Source organism: Ochotona princeps, chromosome 18 (assembly GCF_030435755.1).
Source record: "Ochotona princeps isolate mOchPri1 chromosome 18, mOchPri1.hap1, whole genome shotgun sequence".
In the NCBI taxonomy this organism is placed as follows: Eukaryota; Metazoa; Chordata; class Mammalia; order Lagomorpha; family Ochotonidae; genus Ochotona; species Ochotona princeps.
Window position 1 is genome coordinate 21,660,134 of NC_080849.1, and position 25,133 is coordinate 21,685,266.

General features: G+C 42.8%; 1 protein-coding gene across 1 annotated transcript in view; it reads left to right on the forward strand.

The window, feature by feature from the left end:
• The window catches only part of LOXHD1 (lipoxygenase homology PLAT domains 1), a 151,213-nt gene that overhangs the window by 32,791 nt on the left and 93,289 nt on the right, over nucleotides 1–25,133 (forward strand). Inside the window, exons 5-10 of the mRNA XM_036493606.2 lie at nucleotides 2,130–2,228; nucleotides 9,647–9,795; nucleotides 17,395–17,518; nucleotides 20,539–20,789; nucleotides 23,935–24,070; nucleotides 24,926–25,086. Coding sequence (XP_036349499.2) covers nucleotides 2,130–2,228; nucleotides 9,647–9,795; nucleotides 17,395–17,518; nucleotides 20,539–20,789; nucleotides 23,935–24,070; nucleotides 24,926–25,086 — 920 coding nt within the window. The remainder of the gene's footprint in view (nucleotides 1–2,129; nucleotides 2,229–9,646; nucleotides 9,796–17,394; nucleotides 17,519–20,538; nucleotides 20,790–23,934; nucleotides 24,071–24,925; nucleotides 25,087–25,133) is intronic.

The window sequence follows — 25,133 nt, forward strand, 5'->3', positions numbered from 1 at the left end:
TCAGAGGAGATTCCCACTGCTTGCCCTGCACCCTGGCTGCTTCCTGACCCTTTGGCTGTGCCACTTGTCTGCCTCTGTGGGAATGGCCTGGAAGCTCCTCTGCCCTGCAGCCATGGCTGCTTGACTCCTGGCCATCAGCCTGGATCCCTCATTGTCTTGGTTTTGCTTGCCATATAGCCTCTCTGGGCTCTCCTGGGTCATGGATGCTGCGTGACCCGGAAGCACTGCCTGGGCTCCTGTTCTGTGCTGAGACAGGTAATACCCCTCCTACCTCCCAAGGGGCTACTGTTGTCCCTGGGCTTCTCACTCCAGGCTTGGGATCTGTCCTTTCTGGTTAGATACAATGGAGCTGCAGATTTAGAAACAGAATGTAACAGTGCTGTGTTCCCTCACCTGTGGCATTTTCTGTGTGGTGTCCTTCCTTAGTGGTTCTCCACCTCTGTGCGTGGCCCAAGGTGACTGCCCAGGCATTTCTGGAATGGGAAACACATTGCCCAGAAGGGCATCTCATTCCTGTTTTGCATAGGGGTGTCTCTGTGTGTGTTTGTGTCTGTGTGCGTGCATATGCACTGTGTGTCTGTGTGAAAAAATTGCCCTCTTTGTAATTCAGCCCACCAATTCTAATTCTGTCTTCAGGAATGATTCAGAGTGTTGGATGTTTCTTCCACAAATGCTTCTCAGACCTTCTCATCCTCTCTCCTGTGTGGCTGTGCCTGATTCGTCTGGAGTCCTGTGGTTGCCTTCTAAGTCACTGATGCTCAGCAGTGAGTGATGCTCAGCAGTGAGTGGCTTTCAGAGACTCCTGCCTCTATCCCTCCCTTCTCTCCTCCCTTTCCATCTCCAGCTTCACCGGTTAAGGGGCCTTTCATGGAGAGAGCTCTGGTCTGGAACTGGGAAAGTTCATGAACCAGCATTCATAGTCTCAGAGGCTCTGCCAGCCAGGGAGGAAAGGATCAGGCTACCTACTCAGAAGATGACAAGAGCAGAATAAGCTGGTCATTCTTAAGGTCCTCTTGGTCTTTAGAAATCACATGACTCAGAAAAAAAAACATGGGGATTTGCCTGTTTCACATTCTCTTCACTCAACCTGAGTGTGGTCTAAGAACCAAACCACAAACCTGGGGCTTCCCTGGGTCTGACCCCTTCAGAAAGATCTGGTTTCAGCTATGGCCTCAAGGAGTCTTAGGCTGGAAGGGTGGTGATCTGAAAGTGCCTGTTCCTGCAGGAGCCTTTTATCAAGTATGAGAATAAAGGGTTTTGGTCTCACCAACTGTGCACTAAGGGAAGAGATGTTGTTGCTTCTGGCTCAGTGTTTCCACCTGGTCAGAGACCACTTCCAGGGCTCTGTGTGTATATGTGTGTTTGGGAAAGGGGTTGTCTTCTACATTCCTTCAGAAAGGAAAAGGGAAGATAGTTGTTCCGGTTTTTGGAAGCTGGAGGAGTCTCCTCCCTGCCAGCTAAACGCACACAACCCTGGGCCTCTATTCCCATCCAAGAGGCAGACAGTGGGAGAGACCTGAATGAAATCTCAACATGTTGTCAAATTTATATTGAACTCTACTGTCCTGTCAGGTCCATGGCTGAGGCTACAGTGTTTGGAGGTTACAGAAAGTTAAGTTTTGTACAAAGAAATAGGCACCCGATATCAGTCTTTAAAAGGAGTATCCCCTTAGTATGTATTTGCTGGCCATTGCTTGTGTCTCTTGTCTTTGCCTTGGCTGTGGCCTCAATAATGTATGTCTAAATCAGATTTTCATGTGCATAAACCAGTTTCCCACAATGAATATCTGCACTGTGATACAGTGTGAAGAACGGATAGAGGAGGTAGCACATGTGTACTTCAGGGGAGATAGGCTGGTGGGATATTCATGTATTCTAAGGCAACACTTTCCTAGGTGGACTCAAAGGTCACCCTCCACCACTGAAGAATGCCCTGCATCCAACTGAGCAAGGACAGTAGGGATTGACTTGTTTATAGCTGCTTATAGCTGTTTATAGCTGGAATGATGGCAGGCAAAGCATTACTCAGGGCAGGAGAAGGGGAGGGCAGATGGTATGGTAGCAACTTTGGGGTGTTTGTTCTCTTCAGGGTACTAATGGGCTAAGGTCTTTTCTATTCTTGCTTCTAGGTAACAAGTATGAAGTCAGGGTGTACACTGGAGATGTGATGGGTGCAGGGACAGATGCCGATGTCTTCATCAATATTTTTGGAGAGTATGGAGACACAGGTAAACGGGTTTGGATCCTTGCTTTGTTAAGTGCAGTGCTGTTTCTAGAAGGTTTGATACCCACAATCCTGGTGGGAGAAGGCAGCTTGAGGCCTTTTGGGGCTTCTCTGCTGATGATGTGTCTTCTTGTGATGTGGTTTGTCATGGCCTGATTTGAACAGCAAGCTGTCCATCGTGCAAACCTGAGGGAATTGGGGAGGGGATAAGGGAAATGCCAGGAGCCTATGGAACTGTATCATAAAATGATAATAATAATAATAAAATGTAAAAAAAAAGAGAGGATTGCTGGGTACCAGAAATGAGGAAACTCAAAAGTCTTGATCACAAATTGATGTTGCAGCTCTTGAAAGCGAGATTTATGCTAAACAATCTGGACTAAAGAATGAATTTTTGTGCCCAATTGGAGCCAAAAAGTGAGAACATGGGCCATCATGGGACATGTGAATTCAAGGTTAGAACTGCTCATGTAGGCAGGAGCTCAGGAGATTCATAGGAACCTCCTCAGGGAAAACTACTGACCAGGAAGCAATTGCTTGTCTCCACAGGAGTTTGCTATAAAAACACTGTTGAGAGACATGCTTCAGGCTATACCCCATGTGTACCAGAAGTCTGGTTTTAGGCTATCAGTATGGTTTCGGAAGCCTGCTTCCCGAAGTATAGAAAGTTTCTTCCATGCCAGCCTAAATTCCCCAGGGCTCTTGACAGAAACATTTGTGGAATTCCATGATATTCCCACAAGCTGAGATCCAGGAGACCAGCTCACTTCTAAAACTGCGAAACACTCAGGGGCATACTGCTCCATGACTAAGTGTCATTTATACAGCAAACAATAAGCCTGATGCTGAATGGCAGGTTACAGAGTACGCTGAGAAAGGCTACAACTTAAATTGCTTGAACTTATGCAATAGGTGAACTAAATACTCAAGAAAATGGAAAAGAACCAAACAGAGCTGCAGAAAATGAAAATATGGTTATTAAAAATGAACATTTAATGGATAGATTAAAGAACACTATTAGAAATACTTGAATGCAGAATTAATAAATCATTAGATAGATAAGAACAAGGTACTCATTTGCAGCACAGAAATAAATAGAGGTGGAAAATACAAGCTGAAAAGATATGAGATTGAAGGAGAAAAGAAGAATTTGTGATAGATGTTGAATAGGAGTTCCCAGAAACAAGAAAAGGTGAAAGAAAATAGTGGAAGAGAGAATGGCTGAAAGGTTTTCAGGATTGAGCACAGATATAAATATTCAGACTGAAGTGGAAAAATGAGTCACTGAAAAGAATACGCAAAACAAACTCACATTTAGAAACACTGTGATGAAACTAAAGGCAAAGAGAAAAGATCTTAAAAGGTAGCAGAATTGGCAGATTGCCTTCTGGAAAAAGTCACACGGAGAGAGCATTCCTATAGCAACCTACAGAGGGCGTAAATTTGTGGAATTATACCCTCAGTGTTAGGAACATTACCACACATGAACCGATAATTCTGTACTAGCTAGGAGTTATTCCAGAGGGAAGACAAAAATGAACAAATCGCCATGCCAACAACAAAGAGAGAATTGCCATTCGTAGACCAATGCTTCAGCAACCACTAAAGGATGTGCTTCAAGAAAAAGGAAATTGAGCGAGATACAAGAAACAAAGAGTAGAAAAGTACTGACTGTATAAAACAATGGTAACGACTAATGTCAGAGCACTAGGAAATGCAGAGCCCTAGACAGTGAAAAATAGTAATATTAGGGAATCCAAGTAAATGATCAGAATTTAAAAAACATAATACTTTTTTAAACCCAGCCCATATCCCTACCCTTTACAAGGTGGAGATAACAATGTGAACTGTAAACTTTAGAAGGTTGGTTATGCCCACAAAAATCATAAAACTAACCACTCTAAAACAGTTTTCATAAGTTAACAAACCAATAGAATGAATATGATTCAATCCAAAAGGAAGTGGACAGAGAAGGAAAGTAAAAGCATAACTAACAAGAAGTATGATAAATATACCAGCAGTCACAACAGAGTAGCTAAATGTATCCATGAGAAGATAAATATTCTCAGAAGAAAATCCAGCTTAAATTTATGATACAAAGGTTGAAACTCGATAGGATGGAGTAAATTATCCTAGGAGAATACCAGCAAATTTATACAGGCATAGCTATATTGATATCTATCAGATTAAACTTTAAGGCTACTAGTTTCTTAGAACTCAAATTATAACATTAAAGAATAACAAGAGGTATAACTCTGGACTTGTAACAATTTATAAACATATTCTCAAAATGTGTCAAGCAAATTTAGCAAAATTCTTTGATGAATGCAGAGTCACAGTGCGAGGTTTCAATCTAACACTGCCAATAATTGAGAAATATTTTTATCATTATGTTGACTAAAAATTTCAGTTGAATGAATACAAACCTGGTATGGGTGGAAAGGGTTTCAACTATCTGGCAAGTAAGCTGGAACTAAGCGGAGCATGTAGATGAGTGCTTCCACCGGGAAGGAGCCCATTCTTTCCAAGCAGTTCATGACCACAACCAAAACCACAGAGGAAGTCTTAGCAAACCCAGGACTCCATTAGAAAGAGACAGCATTCTTTGGCCATAAGGCCAAGATTAAAAGAAACTCCAACATCCCATCCTGTCTAGAAACCAGAGCACATATTTCTAACTAGTTTATCAATTGTGGGAATAATCATAATGTAAATCATCTGATAGTATGCCTTATCATCATCATTTAGCACATAATTAAATTTGGGAAAACAAGTTAGAGGCAATAACAATAGAAGATTGTAGGTCTCTGTTACTGTCACTTTCTGGATCATTCCGAAGGATCTACAGGGCAAGACTGAACACCTGGAAGAGGGGTATTGGCCCTTAGGCTGGGAGGCCTTAACACTGTGTAGTTAGAGGGGCCAGCAGCAATGTGGGCTGGGAGGACTGTGGTCTCTCGTCCTCTTTGACCCTGTCAGTCATTAATGCTTGCTGTGCACCAGGCTCTCCCAAGGCATGGTGCAGAGCCTGGGGTGGGGCACAAACTTTGTGATCTGTTGCTCTGTAACGTAGGCTGCTCTTTCATCTCAGCATCTCAAAAGCAGTGATTGTCTTCAGGCCTCAGTGCAGCCAGTTTCCAGGGAGATCTGTGATCATTAAAGAAATTGGAGCAGCAATTAAAATTCACATAACCATCAGCCTGGCTTATTCTAGGAATTCGAAGATAATTTAACATTATTCAACCTATCCAGATAACTTATCACCATAAAAGATTAAAGAAAAAATAGAGTTAACCTGATAGAGTAGAAAATTTACAGCCAACCTGCCTTCCCTTCCCTTCCTTCCCTTCCCTTCCCTTCCCTTCCCTTCCCTTCCCTTCCCTTCCCTTCCCTTCCCTTCCCTTCCCTTCCCTTCCTTCCTTCCCTTCCTTACTTCCCCCCCCTCGCTTCCTCCTTTCTTTCCCTCCTTTTTACTTGAAAAGCAGGGAAGAGATCTTCATTTATTGGTTCATTCTCTCAAATATTCACAACAGCCAGAGTTGGACCAAGCCAACACCAGAGTCCCAGAGCTCAAACCAGGTTGGACCCAATCCTTAGACAATCATCTGCTACCTCCCAGGGTGTGCCTTAATAGACATCTGGCATGGCATACACATTCCCAGGTGTGGATGGTGTGGGCAACTGGAGAGTGAACCATCAGATGGGAGATCTGTCACTCTCTCTTACTGCATTTCAAATGAATAAACATTAAAAAAAAAAAAAGAAATCTACTTAAAAAGGATAACGTTATCTACAAAAATTGGCACAAATGTCTTGCTTAATTTTGAAAAATAGAAAGCACTCTCTTTCTATGCCAGCTAATAATTACTTCAATTCATTACAGCATTGGAAAGCCCAAGGCCAGGAAGTATAAGAAATAAAAGCTGCAACACTTGAAAATGAAAAAGATTTCATTTTCATAAAATATCCATGTTTACCTACAAAAATCCAGGAGAGTTTTCAAATTGTTAGAACCAGTGAAAGTTTAGCAAAGGTGCTGAATATAAGATTACTATACAAAAATTACAAAAATAACAAACAACACAGTAAAGGATAAAATGTTTACCCTGACAATTTTAGTTAAACTATTTTCTTAAGCTTTCATTTTATTTCATTTTATTCAAGGTCACATAAAAGTATATAAAGAGTAGTTTTTTTCAAGGAAGAAAAAATTCAAAATTATTAAGATGTTAGGCTTTTCCAGATTGTTCTGTAAGTACAATGCTCTTTCAGTCAAATTACTGAAAGATAATACCTCACAACTTACACCCCTGTTGAAATGCCTGAGGTGACTGGCCTTGAGGTGCAGCAAGGTAAGCTGATACGTGCAGTGACAGCAGCTGCTCTGCTTCTGACAGAGCTTCCTGCCAGTGCATCTAGGAAGATGGTTCAAACATTGGGCCCCTGTCATCCCACAGGAAATCTGAATGGAACTCCAGGCTCCTCAAGTCCAGTCTAGACCTGGCTATTGTGGCCCTCTGGGGAGTAAATTAGCGGATAGAAGATTCATGTTCTCTCTCTTTCTCATTCGTCCCTTTCTCTCTGTCTCCCTTGCTGTCTATTTCTGTGTCACTCTGCCCTCCAAATAAATGTTTAAAATAATCATATAGAACTTTAAGGGTCTAAATAGTCAAAAAATTGAGATAATATTAATAATACAAAAATACTTACCCTGCCAGATGTTGTAGATCTCCAAAAACTGACACAAAATAAAATTGGTAGAGTACAAATGAGAAAGAACAGTGCAATAGAAAAAAGAATCTAGAAACACACACAAAAGTGGTATTGTAAATTAGAGAGAAGGATGAATGCTTAATGACTGGTGTTTGAACAATTGTCTAACCAGATGAGAGAAGACAAAATTAGATAGCTACCTTTCCCCATGCACAAAAATAGCTTCCAGATGGGCTAACATCTTTTATGTTCAAAAGCAAAACTATATGGTTTTTAGAAGAAACATTAAGAACACATCTTTTTAATCCTAATTTATGAATGAGGTTTCTTAAGCAATTCGATAAAAGCACAGGCCACGAGGGAAAACATTAATAAAGCCCATTAAAACAAAGAAAAGGCCCTAGATGATAAGACCAAAATAGACAAAGGAAAAACAATAGAAAAATAGGATAACATCTGTGAATAGAAAAATTATGATAAAGAAAGGTTCAAATGCCCACCATGTACCTAAACAGTTGCTCAATTTCCTCCAAATAAGTAGGGAAATGCAAATTGAGCCTATAATGAGATACCATTGTATGCACACTGGCTGAAAGTGTTAAAATCTATATATTCACAATGGTTGAGTGAATGGGAGCCCTTGTACACTGCTGTACACCCAAGGCCCAGAAACTCTGCTTGGAGCTGTGTTCAGAGCAGTTCTTACAAAGCTGCAGCAACTTTTGGGTCAGTATTATTGGAAATAGTAAAAAATTAGGATCAACCAAAACTATAATTGGCAAAGGGCAACAAAGACAAGAGCATTTTTGTCATCCAGGGGCTATTGGGCAGCAGTTGGATGCATTGACCAGGATAATCTCCAAGCTGAGAAAGAGCCAGTTGCATAAAGGCATGTAGCAATGGTAACAACAATAACAGCAGCAGCATTGGTGATCCTGGTGCCATGGTGCCCACCAATGCTCCAAGTGCTGTAGACACTAATTCAACAAATCCTTCGGTGCTGGGCATGGTTATTATCTCCAGTGTACATACCAGAAACTTGAGGTTCAGAAATGTGCACTGTGATACTGTTTATGGAAAACTCGGAAACATGCAGAAGCATGGTCCTTTTTGAAAATGTATCTTGTATATGTATACATATTTGTATAAACAAAAATTCATGGCATGCCATTGGGGTATCATTTATTTTTAGGAAGAGAGGAGGGAAAGGGGGGAAGAGAGGACTTGTTGTATTTTACTTCTTAAAAAGAAAGGAGAGAGAAATGAGTGGTGTTTAGCCTAGTGGTTAGGATGCCTGCCTTCTACTTCAATTTCCTGCTCTGGCTCCTCACTCCAACTTCCTGTTATTAGGAGGCAATAGTAACAGCTTGAGTAATGGGGTCCTTGCCAGCCACACGGGAGAGCAGAGTGTAATTTTTGGCTTCTGAAAAAGACCCAGGCCCAGTTCCAGGCATTGCAGACATTTGGGGAGTGAAGCAGCTGATGAAAGTGTTCTCCCTGCTTCTTTTTCACTCCTTCTCAAATAAATAAATAAAATTAAAGCAAAAGAAGTCCTGACAAAACATTTTCACCTTTAAATAACTAAAATCTGAATAGTCAGCTCAGATGTCTTACATATGCTTGTCATATATACTTTATATACACTTGACTGTCATAATTTGAAAAATTAGGAAAAATTTAAATAATTGAATTTTAGAAAAAAAATAACACAGATACTGGCTGATGTGGCAGAAGCACCAGCTTCCCATTTGGGCACCAGTTTGTGTCCTGGCTGCTCTGCTTCCCATCCAGCTCCCTGATTATGGCCTGGTAAAGCAGCAGATGTTGGCTCAAGTCTTTGGGCTCCTGTACCCATGTGGGAGACCCAGAAGGAGTGCCAGCTCCGGCCATTGCATGCCTTTGTCGGGGAGTGAACCAGCAGATAGAAGATCTCTGTTTCTCCTTCTTACTGTGTGACTTTGTCTTTCAAACAAAAATAAGTAATTATTAAAACACACAGAGAGATTGTTGCATCAAAAAGTTACTGCTTCAGTGAGGTTGTTGGGTTAATCTGACTTATATAGATGTAAAAATGAAAATGCAGTAGCATCTGACAAAGATAAAAGGAACAGGTTGCAGCTGGAGTCTGTGTTTATTACCCAAGAGACTTGGGGTAAGTTCTTTAGATTCTCTAAGTCTCAGGTTCTTCATTTACAAGACAAAGTTAATAATACCTCCTTGGATTGTGGTGAGGAATAAGTGAGAAAAAAAATTGTATGTGAAATCCCCAGCAGAACCTGATAATAATAATTGCCACTGTCTGGCAGGAGAGGAGCAGGCCTGAAGACATGTACAGGCTGGTGTCAGGGTCCCAGCCACAAGGCCTGTGCCAGCTGCCACAGTGCAGAACAGGGCCTGTGCCAGCTGCCACAGTGCAGAACAAACCAAGTGGTGAATGCAGGGCTGGACCTCAGGTCTAACCATAGGGGTGCAAATCAGCTTAGCAGAAGAGCACTTTGCATTAAGGTAGGAGGTCAGAAGTGCATTTGCAGGACCTGTGTCCAAGCCACATGCCAGGCCAACCTCTACCCAGCCTTTAGATGTCAAGCAGCAGGCGGTTGTTTTCAAAAAAGCGTCTTTTAGTGGGTGGACCATCAAGGCTTGGACTTGCTTCTTTCCTCTCTTCTGGTCCATTTTGAAATTGTCTTGCCTGTCTTGCCTTGCACACAGGGGAGCGTAGGCTGGAGAATGAAAAGGACAACTTTGAAAAGGGAGCTGAAGACAAGTTCCTGCTGGATGCTCCAGATTTGGGGCAGTTGATGAAGATTAATGTCGGCCACAATAACAAGGGGGGATCTGCAGGCTGGTTCCTGTCCAAGGTGGGTTCAGCCATATGTCTATAGTTCCAGTGGCTTGGGAAGGGAGATTCCAGCTCTTCAGGGGATTCTGTCTCAGCCCAACCTCCCTGTCTAGGTTTCTCTGCATTATTCTTTACGTGTGTGTGTGTGTGTGTGTGTGTGTGTGTGTGTGTGTGTGTGTGTGTGAATCAAATTGCTTCTACCCACTGACTTTATTCTCACACCCCCACAGTGGTCAAGACCTGAACCAAGACCTGAAATAAACCCAGGAGTTGGGAATTCCATCTGGATTTTCTATATAGGTAGCAGGGGCCCATCTACTTGAGCTGTCACCTGCTTCCTCTCAGGGTGAGCATTAGCAGGAAACAGGAATAGTGGTTACAGCCAGGATCGAACCTAAGTAGTCCTATATGAGATGTGAACATCTAGATCACCAGGTGAGATATTTGCCCCATGTTCACCATTCCACCAAAGTCTGCTGCTCAACCACACTCCCTGCTCATGGTCTCCAAGAAAGCATCTCTTTTCCCACTCTCCTATAAAGCCCAGCCAGTTCTTTCATCTGAACCCAGCTGGTGCCCACTCACCCTTCAAGGCTTCCATAGTAAAGCTTGCCCTAACCTTGGCCCACCAGAACCTCTCCTTTCCACACACCTTTCTATTGCCTGCTGGAGACATTTGTTTAAACGTTTGTTTAATCTCCCCAAGATTTCTTGCAGCTCTTCTGTTTTGTTTTGGCTGTTGTGTCTCAGATTTGTAAAGCTCGAATCCTTTGTAATCTCACCTATCCAGAAACACAGTTAAGAACCAAGAAGAAAGTCTAACAATAGCTGAGCAGTCAAAACACATTGCATTCAAAGGCCACAAGGAAAGCTCACATCCCTGTCCTGATTTTGAAGGAAATCTGAGATTCTTTGCTCAGAATCTTTTGCTGATGTCCAATTCTTTCTAGCAAATGAATTCCCAGGAATTTTAACTGTAAGCAGAAAGTTAGAAGGGGAAAGAGGCACAGTAGTAGCTGGATGGTAATGGGGACTTGGAGAAGGCACAAGATGTCATAGGAACATAAAAAATTCACAGAATTCCAAAGACATTTCGTAAACTGGCTCCAGTCTTTTGCATGTGTACTCCTCAGTCATGGCATTGATTCATTTCAGGTCTTTATAGAATGATAGGAAAAAGTGAATGTGTTATGTATTTTTTGGGAAAATAATTTGAAAATGGTCTTACTGTTTTAAATAGAAAACCCACAGGTTTATCAGAATTTGACTAAAAAGTACAAGATGGATAGTCAAGCTTTTGTTGTTGCTCAACTTCATTTGCCTTCTTGTATCCATTAGGAATGTGTTTTGACTGCAAGTATCAGACACTTGAAATGTGTGTTTTTCTCCTCTCACAGGAAATCCAGACATGGTCAGGTCATGATGGGGATACCTGCTCTCTTGCTAAGTCACCAGCCATGACATGTGGCTTTCAGCTTTCAACTTGATGATCACATAGTGGTGGCTGAACCTCTGGCATCTTACTAGGCAGGAAGAGAGAATAAAGATAGAAGTTTTGAAAGAAAGAAGTTTTGAAAGAAGCAGGGCCCTCTTCGGAAGTTCAGCCTAAAATCTAGCACCCAAAAATGTGTCCTTGGCCATGCCAGCTGAAATGGCTAGCTTTCTGGCCTTTTTGACAGCCATGTGAGGAAGAAAGGGCGTGGGAAAGGGTACTGAGTGAGCCCTCCAGAAGCCTTTCATTTTTCTCTATAACTCACCTTAAGTGCCTTGAAGGTCCCTCTCTAGTGCTTGGCATACGATTGGGTAAAGAATCAACGAAGGCAGGAATGAGCAAGACTCTTTGGAAAGAAGACAATTTGCTTGGTCCTAAGAACAACCAGCCTGGTACTGAACAAGGACTAGGAGGCTGATTGAAGAAAACATGGGGCAGGAATTCAGAATTGAGACAGCATGTACATAAGCACGTGTGTCTCTTAAAGCTATCTGTCTGTCTAGCTATCTTTAAGCTTATTTACAAGGGCAGGAGGGGGAAGAGAGGAAAGGAGAGAAGGCAAGCGAGTAAGAAAGACACAGAGAACCTCCATCCATTCACCTGCAACTTGGCTGGAGCCAGAACCAGAAGTCTGAAATATAGCACAGTCCATGTTTCCTACATAGAATGGCGAGTTCTGGAGCCACCATTGTTACTTCTTAGGGCTCTCACATGATCAGGAAGCTTGATTCAGGAGCTGGGACTTGAGTCTAGGCACTCCATGCCATGTGGGTCATGGATGTCTTTAGCCACTATGATAAATGTCCACTCCTATTCAAAGAGTAGGGAAGGGGGCAGGAGCAGGTGCATCAGTGACTTCAGCCAGGGTGGACACTGGGCATAATGGTGGGCACGTTGAAGTCCAGTTCCTTCACCCTAAGAGGGAAGACAATCAGACTGAAAAGACAGGTAGAGGGGAAGGAGCGGCAAGGTGCACCTGAGGGCCTGGGAGCTGCCTTGACACCTGCTGCATCCTAAGCTGGGGCTTCTGTTCGGTCACGTGAGAGGTCATTCTGCAAGGAGGCAGATTCACACACCAGGACACATCCCTTTGTTGCCTTCATACTTAAAGAACAACTTGGTAAGGTGTGAAATGTATTGGTGAAAGCACTTCTTTCCCTTCAAACTTTGTAGATCTTACTCCATTGTCTTCTGAAATTTGGTATTGAGGCCAAACAGACTTTTCTTTCTTTCTGGGTAACCTCATTTTTTGCTGCCAGGATTCTTGCAGCATTTTTTTTTTCCTTTTATATTTATAATTCTAAACCTTGCCAGACAACAGTTGGTAGTGGGGCTTATGTTAGTTTATTCTCCCTCTCCAGCTTCTTTCCCTCCTTTGGTATTTTAAAGAATTTCTGTGGAACATGACGAGTCTTTCCTATAAGGCGAGTGGGATCTCTGTTTATAATTATGTATTAATTTTTAGCACAGGGAGAAAAATTTCTTGCACATACTTTATTGTCACTTGAATGGCATTTTAAAAAATATTTATTTTTATTTGAAAGGTAAATTTATAGAGAGAAGGAAAAACAGAAAGATCTTTTGTCCACTGGTTCACTCCCCAAGTGAACACAGTGGCGGGAGCTGAGCTGATCCAAAGCCAAGAGCCAGGAACTTCTTCCATGTCTCCCACTTGGGTGCAGAGTCCCAAGGCCATTTCCCAGGCCACAAGTAGGGAGCTGGATTGGAAGTGGAGCAGCCAGGACATGAGCTGATGTCCTTATAGGATCTCGGCACTTGAAGGAGGGAGTTACCCAGTTGAGCCATTGCACTGGGCCCAGTTCGGTGGTATCTGTTTTGCTCTGTTCCTCAGGAACACCATTTTTCCAGTTCTGGAATCTCCATTTTGTCTTCCAAAATGCTCAGTTATCCTTTTTACTCCTTTCATCTCCACATATTTTCTTTGCACTTCATAAGAATTTGTCAAATCCTCCCTTACATCAGTGACTTGCTTTTCAATATTCTCAGTTCCATTCCTTTCCGCTATCAACATGCATGTCAATCTTGAATGAATGTTCCTTTCATTTTTTTTTTACTTCTTACAAAAGTGTTTATTAGAAACTTGAGAAAATATAAGTAAGCATAATAGTTTATCTTCATATAATGCTATATTGTATGAAGATGCTTTAAAAAGCTCGTGAAAATATGTGTCTATCTTGGAGTAATAAATTTTGAAACTTACACATAGTTTTTCATAGTACACATTTTCATGAAGTTTTGAAAGAACCCTCATTAACTTGAGTTTCAGAAATTTTTACACCAAATTAATCTCAAGTTTTCATTCCCTTTTACCCACATTTTTGGAGTACTTTCATGTCATAAACAGTGCCCCGACATTCTGATACCTTGTGTTTATACGCTTTTTAGTTTGTACAATCAATTCTAGGATTTGGTTGAAGGACATACAGAATGTGGAGACTTCAGTATGCTTACTGATATAGATCATACTTTTACTTTTCTCATCTGAGTTTATCTCTTAGTATCATCTTATACCTGATCTCCCATCCTGAAAGATGTTCACTCCTGTTGCATACAAACTAAATCTTTGTGTGCAGTCTATTAAGTGTACCCATTTTCTGCATTGTTTTTCTGCATCCTGAGTTCTGCTAATTCAGTTTTTTTTAATAAAAAAATCAATTTACAGTAGGGATCCTGGGGTATGAAATCCAGACTGGGTTAGGATTCAGCTCTGCCTCAGAGTCACTGGAACCATCTGCCATCCTGGTTTTTGAGTGATCCCCTTCTTAGGTTCAGGGGTACTTTTCTAAAAGGACTCAAGTTGTGTTTTCTCCTTCTCCAACCTCAGATGAGGTGAAGCCCTTGAGACTTGGTGTCTGGCATGTAGGACATACTTATTGTATCTCATTCCTTCCTCCTTCTTCTCCCACTCCTTTTTGGGCTCCGTTTGGGTAACTTCTGAATTCCTCCCTCATATCCTTCATATTGAGTGGAGACTCTTGGTCAAATCCTCAGATGCTAGCTGTTGCCATCCTGGTACAACTCTCTCTTCCTGGGTTGGTGTCTTATTTCCACTACCTGAATCTTTGAAGTAGTCTGGTTGCATCTTATGCAAAGGATACTATCTTTTTATATGTGTGTGTGCATATTTATGTAAATATATACACACATACATATATGCACACATATATGTATATGTGTGTGTATACAAACAATTTGAGACCGAGTTTCCTGTGGGGGCAACGTGAAGCAAAAAGTTGTACACATTGAGGTGTCCATGTATGCCAGCAGCCATTAGAGCATATTTTTGCTCTATTGCCTTTTCGTTGTAATATTGTCTCCAGTATTTTGTAAAACTCTCAGGTGCCTGCTTGATTTGTCAGCATTTTATCATCTCACTGCAGTTCCAAAGTGATTGATTTTGAGACAGGATTTCTTTTAGGCCTCATTACAGTTAAGTTTTATGGGCCATAAGCATATTATAAAAGATAACAGCAAATTATAAAACACTTACCCTTAAATCATTCATGGAAATCCCAAGACTAAAGCGTGTAGTACTCTGACAATTTGGGGTTCTTTCTTTCTAAAGCTAAAGTGGAAATAACTGAAAAAAATGACAATCCAATGTACTGGCTGCAATGGAGGTTTCTTGTGTTTCTTTGTGTGTGTGTCTGCCAGCTGAGCCCTTGTTGAAGTGTTTGTATAATATGGTTTCAAAAATCATCATCCAAATGCACACAGAAAGCCACCAAAATGAGCTGGAGTAGAGGGGACACCAGAGTCACTGCTACCTGCTCCATGGTACTCCCTGCCCAGGCTCCACTGCTGTTTTTCTAGGGGTTCAGCTGATCGACACAGACATGTTGCTCCCTGCTCCAGTCATTAAGCGCTAGACCAGGATTTCCAGACTTCAGAGATAAAAACACCAATGAGTTGGGCTTAGGAAGTCATTAGAGGAAGCCTCTCTCCCCTCTCTTTCTCTCTCTTTTTAAAATGTATTTTCTTTCTTTCTTTCTTCCTTTCTTCCTTTCTTCCTTTCTTCCTTTCTTTCTTTTTCTGGGGCAATGGGAGAAACAACAGGAGAAGCCCCACCCAGCCTCCCACCCCAGGTCCCTGGTCCTGCTCAAGCAGTTTTGATAGTTCAACATGTCAACACACCTGAAAATTCAATTCTTGTGATCACATTACCTCGTCAATTGAACAACCACTTAGTTCAACTTTGAAAGAGCAGTGGTCACAGAATGACACATTATGCTGCCAGGGAACCTCATCCTTGGCCCACTTGATTTAGGGAGGGTGGAAGAAAGGAGATTTGCCCAAAGCTCCATCACTCTCCAGTGGCAGATCTGGTAGTTTGCCTGGTTCCCCTTCACTCTCAGGGCCAAGTATCTAGGACTGAAGGAGCTAGAAGCCTCACACATAATCTTGGCTGTCACAGAAAGAAGACCAACACACAGTGACATGTTTTCACAGCCAATAGACATTAACAGAGTGACTATCACACTGTAGGATCCACACTGGCAGCCTTAGCTGTAAGGATAGACTTGGTCCTGATTGTTAACATTCAAGTATTCATTCGGATGTTGCCTCTTTTGTGATTCTGCTGCACAAGTTAGTTTTGTCCTGAAGAGGATTTATTGGTGTACATTCTGGTCTCCAAATTTGATAAGCTTCTCAAGCCAGCAACTTTCAGCAGGGACTAGGCCCCCAATCTATGACTGCTCTAGGAACCGTGAGGGTGGCCAGCCCTTGCTCCTGAAACTATGACTGAAGGTTACAGTAAATACTTTTAGACAGAGATGGGGCATTAGTGCATCTGCATCTGTTGGTAAACTTGAATGCTCATCAAATACACTAATTTCTTTCCATAGTCATCTTGCGTTTGTTGACTCCATGAGTCATGGTCAGAGAGGATAACAAGCAGGCAAGCCTGGCTCAATCCCTTGTCAGTTACTTGCCAATTCCAATCCCTCAGTCCCATGGGAGAAAAGTAGCAGAAATGTGTAGGTAGAGGAATTGAGCAAGGTTGAACTTCCCTTGCAGACTCCTTCTCAGAGCAGTCTGAGAGTAGCATGTAAGCACCCAGCTTTAAAAGTGCAGAGACCTGATCAGGCCAGTGGGTTCTCAAAGGGCTGATTTACATTAATCAAATCCACAAGGCACTAATTATGGCAGAACCTGATGCTGATTTATCTGGGTAGAGAAGCTTAATGGAACAGCTTGCGCAGACTACTGGTTCTTCTCTGGTGGACAGTGTCCTCACGTGGCCAGCTTAAAGCCCAAAAGGTTCCCTAATTAACACTGTATTAGACCAAGCTGCAATGCATTCAGACAGCCGGTGTGCCCTGTGTCACACTGTAAGTGGTTTGTCCTGAGGAAATATCTTTCCTTGAAAATCAGAACCCTACTCTCTTGGTTTTAGGAACACCTTGGGGCACTTTTACTTTTCAACTCACTCCATCTGCCTCCAGGTGCCTCTGCCCGCATCATGTTGACTGGAAGACACATTCTAGGTGTCAGCCACTCTGCTTATCTTGGAGTAAGGTTTTTGATGGGAGGGACCCTCAGTTGTTTGGTGTAATCTAGAAGATGTACTTCTCTCAGCCTCACCAATCTGAACCACGTGAAAGGTCACAAGGCAGGAGACCTCATGAAGACCAAGTTTATTAGCTCCAGTTCACGGCTGCCATCTTCTGACCTGATGGCCACCTGGGGTCCTCATTGTGGACTTGGGACTTGCCCTTCCCCTGGTGTGGACTCTCCTGCTCCCCAAGCACGGAATTCCCACCTTCAGTGGGTGAGGAAGGTGATAATGTCATTGCACCTTGAAAGTCTGGGCTTCCTGTTTATGTGTGTCTGTCACACAGGGGACATGTTACCAAGTTTCTGATTCCATTTAGAAAAAAAAAATCTGTAGCTGTGGAGGTAGCTGCAGCTTCATAACCCAAGTCAGAGGGAATCACCACTTGTGACTGTATGACAGGTGCATCTTGTGATAACGTCTCCTTGGGCCACTGAGAAAATGAGACTGTTCTTAGAAGTACCCTCAAGTAATTGGGGGAATTATGTTAGGTCACCAGGTACACCTTCAATAACACCTACATTCCCGCCTTCTCATCTCCTCCTCAGATTGTCATCGAAGACATTGGAAACAAAAGGAAATATGACTTCCCCCTTAACCGCTGGCTGGCTTTGGATGAAGATGATGGCAAAATCCAAAGGGATATCTTAGTGGGTGGTGCTGAGACCACAGGTAGAGTAGAACTGGAGAGAGGGAGGTCTACCTGGCTAGCTTTTCACTTGGGATCTGAGGGTCAGTGTTTGGATCTGAGGGCTTGGAGGCCTGGGGTGTGGTGGGAGCCAGCTGGGTCTGCAGCTGGCATGCCTCCTGCTCTGCATCGTGCTCTGCTCCACTGGGCTGCGGCCCAGGGCTCTGACGATGCCAGCAGAACTAGGGCAATGTTCTTGAGCAGAGATGGAGTGCTCAGGGTGGAGGTGATCTGTAGCATGAAGCCAAAATGTGTGCTTCTGAGGCAAATGTTTGTGAGGAAGTGAATTTAACCCCAACTCCTCCAAGTGTTGAGTGCTTGCTGCATGCCAGGTTCTCTACTAAGTGCCAGACCCACTTTCTTTCCTTTAATTCACACAGCCACCCTATAATCTAGGAACTGTTATTGTTCCCACTTCACAGATGAGGAAAGCATTTGAAGAAAACATCTTGAGATAAATAAAAATTCAGAGCATGGAAATGGTAAATGACAGAACCAGTATGGTTCCACTCTCAGTGAATTCCACAGAAAACTTCCCACTCCCAGTATGGCAGAGGTGGTCATGGGGGTTCCAGAGAATCGGTGTGGCTGTGCACACCTATGGAAGTGTTCTAATGAACTTCTGTGGATCACCTCTGTGTGCAGAGTGAGCCTGAGGTCTGTGGTAGAATGTACAAGCACACTGCAAAAATCTTGTGGAAAATGGAATAAATAAGGTTATTTTATTGTAACAATTTTCAAAAGCCATGCATTTAAACACATTTACTTGAGATTTATTTGAAAGGCAGGCAGAGAGGAAGAGTTAGTGAGAGAGACAGAAAGACAGAGGGCTCCTATCTGCTGTTTCTTTCTCTAGAAGTCCACAACAGCTAGGGCCTGGGTGGGCCAGAGAATGGGAGCCAGGCACTCAATCCAGGTCTCCCATGTGAGTGACAAGGATGCAGGTACACTAATTGTCATTGCTGCCCCTCAGGATGCATGTGTTAGCAAGCAGCTAGAATCAGGGCCTAACCCCAGGCACTCTGATATGGGGGCGGGTGGATGTCTCAGCATGACTTCTTTACCAGCTAAACCAAACACCTGCCTCTCACTTTTTTCACAGCATGCATTTCCATGAGCTTTTGGAAGACCCTTTGTATGCATGGGTTTCACATTTTCTTTGCACCAAAATAAATTTATGTTTTAATTGCATTTTCCATGAACTTTGGAAGTGACCTACTAATTACTCCCCAACTTGGCCCCAGCTTCTTCTATCAGCTGTACTCTTCAGCACCTCTTCTCCATCAGTTGTCGGCCCTCCCATCTTCCTCCATCATGCCATGCACTTTCCACTTCTTGCTGTGTCCTCACTCTGTGAGTGCTCCATGACATCCTTGGGACTTGGTAATTTCACTCTCCTTTTGCTCTCCGCATACTGAGTGGATCTTTGCTGTCACTGTTTGAAAGACCCCAAAGTGCCTCTGCTTCTGCGCTTTCCCACCTTAACCCTGTGTCACCCTGACCTCACCCTTTGATTGCCGCACATCATTGGAAATGAACACTTGCTGACTGTTTCATTACACACATGGATATACTGGAATAGATCTGCTATGATCTCATTGAATGTGTTACTCTTGCTTGTCTCCTAGAGACAGAGGAAGAGGAGAAATAGAAGCAGCTGGGAATTGCTCATCGCTTAGGCAGTGGAAGTGTGTGTGATGGTGAGCACACCATCTGTCCATGTGTCTGGAAGATAAAGCATGGAGCCCAGTTTCATAGAGCAGGGCCATTCATTTTCATCTTTCTATATTTCTAAGGCCTGGCATCAAGTAGTCACTCTCAAGAACAAAACAATAATGTACCCACCTAGTCAACTGTACATTCTCCCCTCCAGATTTTGCATTGTTATTTCTCCGGGGTTGTGAGATGGTAGTGTGATGCAGCATAGGGTAAGGACAGCTGTAGGGACGATCAAGGTTGAACATGGCAGTTGTTGCCTCAGACTCCAGAATAAAGGAATGCAGATCAGACGTCAGTAGAAGTTCCTGTGCAAATGTTTGCCGTTTGTGTTTGTTTTTGCTCTGTACCATTGCACTGTTGACTCGCTTCCCAGCATTCCATGTCCACATATTACCTCCACCTGATCAAGACCCCAGGTGGCCCAGGCTGCAGTGAACAATCCCTTCCTCAAGCTGCCTCACCCAGGGACGTCTAGACTTGGGAGCCCTCCCTCTTTTTTTTTTTATTTAAAGATTTATTTATTTATATTGGAAAGTCAGATATACAGAGAGAAGGAGAGACAGAAAGATCTTCCATCGCTCCCCAAGTGGCCACAATGGCCAGAGCTGAACCAATCTGAAGTCAGGAGCTTCTTCCAGATCTTCCAGGCAGGTGCAAGCTCTCAACGTTTTGGGCTGTCCTCGACTGCTTTCCCAGGTCACAGGCAGGGAGCTGGATGGGAAGTGGGGCATGAACCGGTGCCCATGTGGGATCCTGGTGTGTGCAAGGTGAGGACTTTAGCCACCGGGCGACTGAACTAGGCCAGGAGCCCTCTCTTAAAGGTTCCATTTTCTAAGTTATTAGCCTAAGTGGAAACTAAATGAACCAGATAGGCACTGCCCCACCCCCATACAACTCTCCATCCACGCAGTTGACTATGATAATTAGATTAGACTTCACAGAATTTCTCTGGTGCCTACTGAGGATATACACGTGGTAATTAACATTAATAATAAGTGCTATTTGTAGCCAATCCCATTTCTTCTCCTCTCTGCTGGTTTCCTGCAGTAATATATGCGGTTTAGTCTCAAACTCAGATACCCTGGCGCTCAACACTGAGAAGGTTGGGGGGCATTAGGAGGTACTACAGTGCCTGAGGCGGCCTCTGGATGGGGGCAGAGTGTGGGAGGTAGTGGGAAGAAGGGCCCTGTAGTTGGGCAGAGTGGAGGGGGTTGTTGTAGCCGGGTGGGGCTAGAATCATGTGGGCCATACCAAAGCTCCTCCTTCCCCTGTGATTTTCTCACAGCCATCACGTATGTTGTCACCGTCTTCACTGGGGATCTCCGGGGGGCCGGGACCAAATCCAAAATCTACTTGGTCATGTACGGGGCCAGAGGGAACAAGAACAGTGGGAAGATCTTCCTGGAGGGCGGGGTGTTCGACCGTGGCCGCACAGACATCTTCCACATTGAGCTGGCCGTCCTCCTCAGCCCCCTCAGCCGGGTGTCCATTGGCCACGGCAACGTGGGTGTCAACAGGGGCTGGTTCTGTGAGAAGGTAAGAGTGGCCTTAGACGCCAACTTCTGTCCTGGGACAGAGCTTGCCTAGTCCTGTCCTGGGTCTGACATGGTCAAACCACTTGCTTTATTCCTTCCCACTGGTTAATGAGCATGCAGGCAACCTCGCATGGAATCATGTCCGCCTTGTGGATCTCGCATTGCCTGTGGTCAGGGCTGGAGGCGACATGGTCTTCCCTGGCAGGTCTTAACTCAGGATGGTGCATAGGCTGCTCTGATTGCCAATGTAGTGATTTACTTTGCTTGTAAATACAAACGTGTATCCTAACATGCATGTTTGTATTGTGTCCTATGCATCCTTCGAAGACTATCCACAATAAGGCCATCGGTGGAGAATGGTTTTAAAGAAATGCTTTGATTTTATTAGCCAGCGTGAGGACCAGAACACATTAACCCCATGTACAACCGTGTCTCATGCCAGGGGCCCACACTATTAGAACACAGGCATGGATCTTTTGTCCATGTGGTGGTTTGTCACAAGCAGTGTGCCCACAGCAGTATGCCTTAAAGATTCACCCAGATTATAGCAAAAGATATCCTTCATCCATGCCTCTGCTGTAAAATACTCCATCATACAGATTGATACAGTTCATTTGTTTATTCTTCTGTTGATGACTATTTTAGGATTTTGTTTTGTTTTGTTTTTACTGCTACGAATAATGCTGCCAAGAAATTCTCGTCCCTGTATCTTTGTACGAATCTACAACAGTTACTCAAGACAGAAGTTTTAGGCTACAGGGTGAAGGATGATTGTTCTCTCTAGAGTATTTCATGTCCTTTTCCAGACTAGCTGTGCCATATTACTCTTACCAGCTGTGTGCACATTTTGTCCCCTGCAACCTGATATTGAATTTTAAATTAATTTATCTTAGACTTTAATTGTACATTTATTTCTGTGATTTTAATTTAAATAATTATTTAAATTTTAATTGTTAAGTAATGATTAGTATTAAATAGTTTTAATGCTTATTTTAATAATAAAAGGATTAACTTTTATTTAATAATTATTAAACATAATTTTATTCCATATTGCCATTCATGTTTCTGTGTAAAATACCTGTTCATATTCTTGCCAATTTTTCTGTTGCCAGATATATGATTGGATTTATTTTGAGATCTTTATTTAATCTATTTGTTAATTATTTGTTGAAAATCTCATGGGATGTTTATAATCTTTGAGATTTTATATAAAAGTAATCTATTATTAATACTTTCATTTATGGCTAATGATTTTTGTATTATTTAAAGATACTTATCTTTAAGCATGAAGACATTCTCCTACATCCCCTTGTAAATATTGCAAAATTTTGTGTTTTTCTGCTTATTTCTTTTTATTCTACCAGCAGTTGCTTTTTGTGGGGATTAAATTTTATTTTTGCCACGTGACTATCCAAATGTTTCAGCAACATTTATTGGAGAATTGAAAGGCTTTAAAACTTGAGCAAAACTAAAAATCACTCAAAATTCTTGTTGGAAATAGATTCCTGGGCTCCATGCTGACTCACTGAGTTATATTTCTGGGGTTCCAGGTATTTAGCAAGTACTTAAGGTAATTCTTATTAAAGAATTTGGCGAAGGACTGACTTCCAGAAAGGCATCACTATCATATACTAAGTCTCAAATTGTGTAAGTTTGTTTCTAAGCTTTGGAGATTGTTCCATTTATTGCCTTAGTTTCTTTTAGCACTAATATAACATTATCTTCATTTTTCACCTTCATATTAAGTCTTGGCGTCTACCAGAGCAAATCAGTCCATATGTGCTTCCTCAAGAATGTTTTGGTTATTTATGACCATTTATACATTCATAGAAATTCTAGAGTTTTCTGTTTTTAAAAGATTTATTTATTTTTATTGAAAAGTCTGAAATACAGAGGAGAAAAGATAGAGAGGAAAATCTTCTGTCCCCAAGAGGCCGCAATGACCGGAGCTGAGCTGATTGGAAGCCAGGAGCCCAAGGCTTCTTCTGAGTCTCCCACAGAGATGCAGGGTCCCAAGGCTTTGGGCCATCCACACTGCTTTCCTAGGCAACAGGCAGGAGGCTGGATGGAAAGCGGGGCTGCTGGGATTGGAACCGGTGCCCATATGGGATCCCGACTCACATGGAATCGACAAGGCGAGGAATCCAGCCACTAGGCTACCACACTGGGCCCGAAATTCTAGAATTTTCTTGCCAAATTCAATGAATTGTCTTGTTTTTAAAATTAATTAATTAATTACTGTGTCACATAATACAATGTAATTACTGAAGTTAAATAATAAATAATTTTTAAAATAATTAATTAATTAATTAATTATCATTCTATGATACAGTTCCATAGGCTCCTGGGAATGCCCTTATCCCCTCCCTATCCCCCCACCTAGTTCCTCTGTATCATTACTAAAGTATAGTTCTTCACAGACAGTCATATGTCCATCATTGTGGGCATGGACAATGGCAGAGAGTCCAGCATCCTATTGTCAAGATATAGTAAACAGTTTCATTGGGAATCCGTCTTTGTCTGGAAGTGGAGATGCACACTACACTGTATCCTCACATCTGGATATGTTAGTCTCCATTTCACAGTTACTGTACAGCCCCTTAAATGAAAATGTGTGTGTGTGAAATTACTGATTAAAAAGATTTTGTCTGAGTTGTGTTGGCTATTAAGTTCTTTAAGTTTTTCATCTGTTTTGACTGGCAGTGCTTTTCTTGGAATTTGTACAATTGTAGGTTTGAAAATATATTGGCACATAGCAATATATCTTTTTGTCTTTTAAATGCCTGATGCATCTGCTGGTTTGGGGAATGAACACAATATTTCAGCTCATTTGGTTCAGATTAACTGTCATTTTCCAATGTGCATAAAGCAATATGGTATCAAAGAGGATGCATTAAGCAGGGAAAAAGGTCTGAAATTTGAGTTGGTATGTAGAAGGATGGATGGTGTCTACTGTGAAGACTCCCTGGAAAAGATGTCTCTTGATTGAAGGCTTAGTGCGGTAGGCAAGGGAAGAAGTGCCATTCATCTTGGGTGTTTAATATAGATGTCCCTTCTCATGGGGACAGACTTGCTCAGTCTATGAGCAGGTGTCGTGGTGGGGAGGGAAACAACAATGCAGGAGATGTTGTGGTCTGCTCTCCCAGGTGGTCGTTCTGTGCCCCTTCACTGGTATCCAGCAGACCTTCCCTTGTAACAACTGGCTGGACGAGAAGAAAGCAGATGGGCTGATTGAGAGGCAGCTCTACGAGATGGTCTCACTCAGGAAAAAGCGGCTTAAAAGTAAGTGTGAGTGGCCACAAGACAAGGATCCTTCTGGCCAGCCAAGGCCGGGATGTCACGCCAATGGGCAAGAGCTTTGGAGGGGCTCCACTTGTGCTCCTAGCTCTCCTTGGGAAAGAAAGGGGAGAGCCCCCAGAGAGCACAATTCTCTAACAGGCTGAAGTGAGCTACACACCTGGCACCCAGGCTCACTCCAGTATCCCCAAATAGAAGAAGTTGCTGAGAACTGCTGTTGTGGCACAATGGATTCGGCTGCTACTCATGCCTCTGGCATTCCATATCTGAGCATTGATTCAAATCCAGGCCCCCTGTAAATGTGCCTTGGAAGGCAACAGAAGACATCCCAAGTGTTTGGGCACCTGCCACCAGGTGGGAGATTCAGATGGAATTCCTGGCTCCTTGACTTTGTCCTGTCTTGGCCCTGTCCAGACTGCAACCTCATGGATTTAACTACTGAATGGGAGATATCTCTGTCACTCTTTCAAATAAATAAATCTTAAAAACAAACAAAAAACAAAAACAGAATATGGAGTTGCTGTAATAATCTAGGGATTAAACTGAGTGTCCCATATAATGCACTCAGTGTGTTGGAACTGGAGTGAGAGGAGTCCATTTGTCCCCCACTTGAAACATACTAGTAGGCTTCAACCATTGAATGATATCAGAGCCCCTGTTTGCTATGACAAGGAGCCGTAAAGATTTACAGCCTGTTAGAATGAGTTTCTGTTGGGGGTCACACCTGTGTACAACAAGTCCTCCAGTCCTGATCACCTGTGAATTTCTCTGCCTCTGCACTGGAAGCATATGCATCTCTCTACTTGATGCAGTTTGTGTGTTCCTTGGCCTGCTTTATAGAATTCCCTTGGTCCCTGTGGATCTGGACGACTGACCTGAAGAAAGCTGGGACCAACTCCCCGATCTTCATCCAGATTTATGGGCAGAAGGGACGAACAGACGAGATCCTCCTGAATCCCAACAACAAGTGGTTCAAACCAGGCATCATTGAAAAGTTTCGGGTAGGAGGAAAGCATGACAAAGTGGGAAGAAGATAAGGGGGAGAAGT